Raw genomic sequence first — 7232 nt, 5'->3', positions numbered from 1 at the left:
GTTATAAGCCCACTCGCCATTAATACCCTTCCAGTTATGAGCCCTCTGGTTATAAGCTAGTCTCCTTCGTAGCCGTCATTAGTTTCGGTCCCAGATCCTCACGGGCCCTCATCACTAACGGCGTTATGTAAAGGGCTAGGGCTGTCCACTTTTGAGCAACTTTTACGATTTTGAGCAACTTTTTCAGTCACGGGCGACTTTTTTTCCATATGAGCAACTTTTTTAATATATTGAGCAAATATGACTCTTGTTGTAATTTTACTCTAGTTCTGGCAAATTATCAGGCCCAATAACAGAAATTAGTAAAAATACGCAGGTGATTATAGAAAATCTCGCGCGCTGATTGGTCAAGAAATTCGTCACACTATCACACGATAACAACTTTTGTTGGACAGCCCTAGAGAGGGCCCGTGAGGATCTGGGACCGAAACTAATGACGGCTGCGGAGGAGACTAAATATAAGCCCACTCGTCCATTATAATACCCCCCTTAGGAAAAAAATAGTTATAAACCCGGACCATCATTGATCCCAATAACTAACATGTCAAAAATAAATCTATCATTATTTCTTCAAGATCCACGTACGCCGCTATGATACGCTATGTGGCCGCAAAAATTTTAATAAGTACATTAAAACTGACAGTGATTTTATTTCTAGATATGCCGTGATAGCAAGCATTTCTGATTCTTTATTTTCGTGTCAGGGTGGAGTGGATGGGCTGGGAGGTGATGGTAGGGAGGGAAGGGAAGGAACTTAATTCCTTTGGAATTTCATTTTCCGTTCCCTGAAGGTTCCTTTCCTTTCCTTTTCCTTTCCTTTCTTCCTTCTTTCCTCTTTCCTCTTCCTTTTTCCTTTTCCCTTTCCTTTCCTTTCCTCCTTTTAAGCATAATTAAACGTATCATTATAGTTCAGTGGCATAGATATTACGTATGCATGGTTAGAAGTTCCGTTCACTTGGACCCAGCGAAGTCTGGGCTACTCTCAGGACTGTTTCCTAAATAGCTGTTTCAATGTCTTGACCACAGCATTCCTTACTTCTCTGATCCTCCAACAAAAACGAGTGGATTCATGGAGGAGTTTAAATAGATGATTGTGGTAGTGACATTCAATATTAATTTATATTCCTTAGTGATGCCTGATACTGCTCTCATGCCAAGGGCTATCGCATAAGGCAGGTAACATAAGACCATAACGAGATGCACAACAACAAATCCTACTACGGATTTCCAGTACTTTTTCAAAACGATTCTCTCGCTTTCATGTCGTTGTTGTTTTGGGGCACTGTTTCGTATTTGCAAATGGTGCTTTCTCACAATTTTATAGATTCTGCAGTACAATATCGTTGAAACCATTAGACATATAATAATGATAGTGATCCCGCCATAAACTGGAACACTTGGCAGCCAGGGGTAGAACGAAACACACAGAGAAAATGAAATAAAAGAAACGAAAGTCGCTTTCAAAACCAAGGATTTCGTGACTATCGCCTTGTAACGCAAGTGCAAATGTAACGCAAGGAAACGGTCTATACTAATGAAGGTCATTGTTAGGAAAGACATCCCAGCTAATAATCCTGCAAGCATGTTTGTCATTGCACCTGTCACACAAGATATTTTTCCAAGACGGTTCAGCTCTGCGGCTTTGTTGAGTACATATATTGGTTGTTCAATCAAACCAACACCTAAATCAGTACATGCCAATATAGAGATTAATAAATGAGATGGATCGTGTAGAGATGGGGTCCTTCGTATGGAGACAAATATTACACCATTAAAAAACACTGCCACAAGAGAGAATATAGCATTTAAAATACAGTTAACGATATAAACTTCACGGAGATAATCCAGATAAAGAAGATTGCTTTGAACAAACGGACAACTAGACACGGGTTCAGTTGCCAGCGTTTCATTCGGTGTTTGTCGTAATTCCAATCTAAACTCACTCATCTTCGAATTCGGAAGAAAGTTGCGATTAAGTTTTCTCTTGATATCCCCAGTTTCTGTTTCAGAGATGTTCTTTTATCAATGGTTCAACGTACATACGAGCAAAGTTGCAAAACACTACATTCTGTAGTCAATTGTGTAGTGATATTAGGATCTTTCTTCTTAAATCACTTACTCTTGTTACCAACAATACAGCAGAAACTTCAGTCAAATGTCTTGCCTAGTTTTTCGACGCCTAAGCACAAGTACGACTTTATTTTTTAGTCTGTTGCTTTGTTGAAGCTCCGTCGTTTGACCTTGTTTGTCCACGTTTAGTCGATTTACACAATCTTAACAGAAAGTTCCCCAATAAGAAGTTAATCTTTCGAAACTCGAAGGGGAAATCCCACGAATTCATCTCGATCCTTGGTAATTTCTTTCATTTTCTTCACTATTTTCAATTAAAGTTGGTCAAGAGTAAATAGAATAGGAAGATTAAAATTGAATCTACTCCTGTTTAGGTCTGTTACGAAGTAGTAGTTTTCGTTCTATTTCGACAGATGATTTTCAACCATCAAACTGTCTTCCCGCGATGATCTTGCTCATCTCGTTGAAGCACCGAAATGAAACGAATGTCTGGTGAGTGTACTTTTTCACTAAAATCTTCTCAGTGAGATTCAAGTTGAGCTCATCCAGCGATTCACATTCAAGTGGATATGACTGTGGCGTAGATGAACAGTGTCTTTTACAACAGTAGTTTCAGCTGTCGTTGGGTTGAAGAGGAAATCCCCTGTTTATCGTAAAATTTTGTAATAAATAAATCTATTAATCGCGATACGATGAATCATGCAAAATCGGGCGCCTGAGGGCAACTTTGTACTTGAAAGGTAGACTTGCAAAAAGTCCTGTTAAAAAAAGATCATTTGTTTGAAGAGAAAATTTCATTGATTATCATGAAAAAAACATGAAAATATTAATGAAACCGAAACAGAACATTCATTTGTGCACGTACTTTTTCAAGTGATCAGTTTTTGACATTTATATTTACTTCGCTTTAACTTGGGATGTAACATTAATTATTCAAAAGATATTATTAAACTTGAATTAAGGAGTCTGTGGGTAGTTTTGGTCTGGCACACATAGCCGCATTGAAACGGCTACAACTTCGTCTTGAATAACTCGATCTGCAAACGGACTTTATATTCGGACTTTACGGACTCTTTTATTTTTATTTTATAAAAGAAAACACCTTAGCAAAAACGTAGGTCGTCAGAAGGACAGCCACATTCCAAAATGTAGTCGTCTTTTGCAAATTTTAGTCATCCCTGATGACGACTGGGAATTTCATGTGCATTGAAGGGTTTTATGGCAGTCAAATAAAAATAAGTGCGCTTACGCTGTTAAAGCACGCGACGGAATAACACGGAAGTCAGGCGTGAATAATCAACAAGTCACCTTGAGCGAAAATAGTTGTGAGCGTCTTTATTTTGCCTTAAAACCCTTCAATGCATATGAAGTTAAACGAGAATATTTGTAAAAGATACATCTTTTAGTGACTTCATTTAGAAAAAAATCGTTCGACCATTTTTTGAATGCCGCTTTTATCGATATTTTCTATTGCTTTTGACAATAAATGGAGTCATTTAGCTTCATGTCAAAAAATAAAAATAACGTTCTTAGAAAGAAAATCACAATTTGATTCATACTCAATGAGAACAGTGTCTATATCCGTACCTATATTCTAGCTGCTAAAAATATTGAATCCAGTAAATTAAAGTCCTGATTTTGAGGGTATAAAGTTTACACACTGGAAATAATAGTAAAAGTCCATAAAACATATTCATCGTAAAATATTTGGAAAACGCTCTCATACATTTTTTTTTGTTTATATTGCAATATGTTGGGTGCCTTGATGGACACTATCGACTGGTGCAAGTCGCTTAGAGAGTTTAGGTCTAGTTTTCGAGAAAATAAGCGGTAAACGATTTCTATGATGTCATCATTACGCCATAACAAAAAGGCCGCTTTATACTAATTTATCATTTTTGAAACCTTTAATCCTTTCCCGACATTGTGTGAAAAGCGCCTGCAGTTCGAGTTATTCAAGATGAAGTTGTAGTCGTTTCAATGCGGCTAGGTGTGCCAGACCAAAACTACCCACAGCCTCCTTAAAGCTAGACAAATCATTAAAATTTTAGAATCAGTATATAGACTTTCTCGCGTTGTGATTGGCCGAACGACCAGTGATTATGAGACGATAATCACTGACTGAGCGGTGAATACGAGGTTTGCTAATTAAAGTTTGCCAGAGCGGAAGCAACATACTCAGTCCACAGGCAGCCCAAACAAGGTTCCTGTGTATGGTTTGTAAGCGAATTTTTGGGAGTTATGATAAAGTCATGACAATAAAAGGTTTCACTCAACAATTTGCCTCAAAACTTGTTGCAGCTGTTGCTTTTACTTTGTTCAGTCTTCTGGCGAAGTTTCAGCGGGATTTGATGCCGTTTAGTGGGAGAGAAGAGCGGATTTTGAAAAAAACCCACTAAACGGCCTCAAATCGCGCTCAAACTTCGCCAGAAGACTGAACAAAGTAAAAGCAACGACTGCAACTACTCAGTGAACATATGGAGAATAATTGTTAATTAATTAACAGATCAAAAACAGTTTTCCGTGTTTGATACTCTGATCAAAACACGCGGGATGTTGGGAGAACACGAGAGGAGCGTAGGAAACCACGATGCGTAGCGGAGTGGTTTCCAGCTTCTCGAGTGTTCTCCCAACATTCCAAGTGTTTTGATCAGAGTATCGAACACAGAAAACTGTTTTTGATTTGTTTTATAAAATATCAACCACACGCGAAAAGATCGAAAAAAAGCAAAGTCTAAGTAAATTCTCCCTACGTGCCGTCTTATTCAAACTGACCAATGAGCGCACGCGATAGATTAAAAATGACGATAGCGGATACTCTCATCAAACATGGTTTTCGACCAATCATAGCGTGCGTAGTATCCCAATTATTTTATAACATATAATCAAAATATCTTTTTTCTCTAATAGTTTTTTTCTCTAATACTAAATATATGATATCTTAACATGTGAAGATAATACTTGATATTTTAAGTTTGCATGTAAAAATAACACCATTGGGTAAAAATCCACAAAAAATGTATTTTATCGATTATCATATATGTTAAACAGAATATTACATGGCTACTTAGTCTCGTGTTGAGAATATCTTACCCGTTTGCTGCGCTCACTCGTAAGTTTCTTTTTATTTTTAAGTTTACGTGTATCCTGCGCGGCCATGTATGATTCTAATAAGTACACCAGAGTAATATAAATAGAGATTATCACATGTTAAGAACTTGATATCACCTTTATTCACGAGTTTTTCCGTATCATATCGCGAACGAGCGAGTCCTCGAGCGAGTGAAATTTTATTCGACTAAAATAAGATTATAAAGCTATTTAAAGAACGTTTCTATCGTAATTTTTAGCGTGAATTTTACAGTAATCAAACTTCTAAACGTCAAGTGGAACCTCGGTCACGCAATCACCAAAGATCGCGTTTTTTGCTCATCAGTACCGACAATCCCAAAACCTTTCCAATGGAGCTTAAATTTACCAAACCACATTGAACTTTCAAACAACGGCACAAACATTAATTTCCTAGTTTTCAGGGTAAATTTCATGGCAATCTTTACGAAAATCCTTAGTCCTGCGTTGATTCGGGAAGCGTGATTTTCGCATGTATTTCAACCAAATTCAACAGGTTTCTATGCAGTCAGAATTAATTTCCCCAAATCAATCTTTAAAGTTTTGAAAAGATCTATTCTTCCTCAACTTGCAGCATAAATATTATTTGAATCAGAGAACTTGCCCATAGTTAAATCTTTTTTTCTTTTGAGGCAACTAATTAGCATATGTAAACACAGGCCTCTTATTTTCCCTCGCCAAAAATTCGTCCCTTTCCCAATAAGCTTGAAATCCAGTCCAATGAACGAAAAAGAGTAATACATTATGAAGAAAGTTCAAAAATTGTCATAGATGGTTTATTTTTTACGCGCGCCCTGTTCAAAGTTTGTCCATTTTCACTCCTCTTGAGCGTCTCTTGCTTGGGTTTCGGTCGAACCTCTTCTGTGGCCGTTTTCTCGAAAATAAAATAAAATTTTCGAAAACCAACTACCCAGGGATTCATATCTAATAATGGCCTATCTAACTTTAAAAGAAGAGCGAATTTGATTTTTTGACCCTTGCCGCTATTTGTTCGATTCTTGTGGACATTGCCTCTTAAAGCTTAATTAAAAATGTAAGAAGCACAAAATTCATCTTGAATTTGATAGAAATCAACACTAAATGTGATAATGTGATTGGTTCAAGTAAAATATATCGCAAGATTTGATTGGACAGTTCACCGTGAAGTGATATCGTATCACTTCACTGATATGGTTTTTATTCACGGCTTTATTTCACGGATATCGAGCTTAGATGTGTAACAAAAAGCATTATTATGCATGATTCATTTTGAGTACGAATAAGAAACAAAATTGAATAAATTGTTAACTGAATTGAATTGAATGTCGAAGCAGTTTCCTCAGCAAAGCAGGAGCAAAATTTTTTAAAAAGTAAATAAAACGTATACCGTTAAATACAAAAAAAATATAAAAAGTTTGATACAGTTTTTCTTTCTTATTTACCTTTTGTGTTAATGTTATGAATGGAATCCTCCGCAAAACCTCTGAACGATTTTTAAGTGACTCGGTAAATTTCTCGACTGCAAATTACAGAGTTTTCGTAGAACATTAATCCTTATCTGCGTTGTAACCCCTTCTTATATATGCATGTTAGCAAAAACTTAGAGGTGGGAGATTACACGTATGTTTGTTCAGGTTGACGACCATGACAAGGTAAAAGCTAAAAGCTTGTCATATTAGAGTGTGTCGGCTGTTCAAATAGCAACTGTTGCACGTCTTGAAATAGTATAATGAGAGATTTGTGTTTACAAATATTTTGGACACGTTTCATGTTTTTTTGTTTTTGTTTTTGTTTTTGTTTTTAGTTGGGCTTAAGACGTAAGCACCATTATGACGATAATACGATCATCAGGTAGACAGCTTGGCGGCAACATCTTGCCTTAAAAATTGATTTAGCATTCTATTTACCAAGACTTAAAATCCGACTTTTTATGGTTGTTGTGTCGTTGTTGTTTCGTTTTCATTTTTAAGCCTTAATTTGTTTTGTTTATGTTGTTGTTTAGTTTGTTTAAGTTTTCATTCTTTTTTTGTTTGTTCATTCGTGTCGTTTTTTAT

The 7232-nt window shown here is 36.4% G+C and overlaps 1 protein-coding gene across 1 annotated transcript; it reads right to left on the bottom strand.

Annotated features, from left to right (window-relative positions):
* Positions 1-1017: 1017 nt before the first annotated feature.
* Positions 1018-6829, bottom strand: LOC116288742 (trace amine-associated receptor 7h). The gene is made up of 2 exons (XM_031695565.2): positions 6621-6829; positions 1018-2828 (listed from the first exon to the last, which is right to left on the bottom strand). The coding sequence occupies exon 2, from the start codon at positions 1945-1947 to the stop codon at positions 1033-1035; it is 915 nt and encodes a 304-aa protein (XP_031551425.2). The 5' UTR covers positions 1948-2828; positions 6621-6829; the 3' UTR covers positions 1018-1032.
* Between the last annotated feature and the right edge of the window lie 403 nt (positions 6830-7232).

This window comes from Actinia tenebrosa, unplaced genomic scaffold, assembly GCF_029948245.1.
Source record: "Actinia tenebrosa isolate PJP-AT-01 unplaced genomic scaffold, QUT_ActTen_1.0 PGA_scaffold11__36_contigs__length_13525064, whole genome shotgun sequence".
Taxonomy (NCBI): Eukaryota; Metazoa; Cnidaria; class Anthozoa; order Actiniaria; family Actiniidae; genus Actinia; species Actinia tenebrosa.
The sequence above is the reverse complement of the archived record's forward strand: the minus strand, read 5'-3'. Positions and strand labels throughout refer to the sequence as shown.

What these genes read in the sequence shown, in the direction of transcription:
- LOC116288742 (XM_031695565.2), bottom strand. Translation starts at nt 1,947, where the DNA reads ATGAGTGAGTTTAGATTGGAATTACGACAAACACCGAATGAAACGCTG.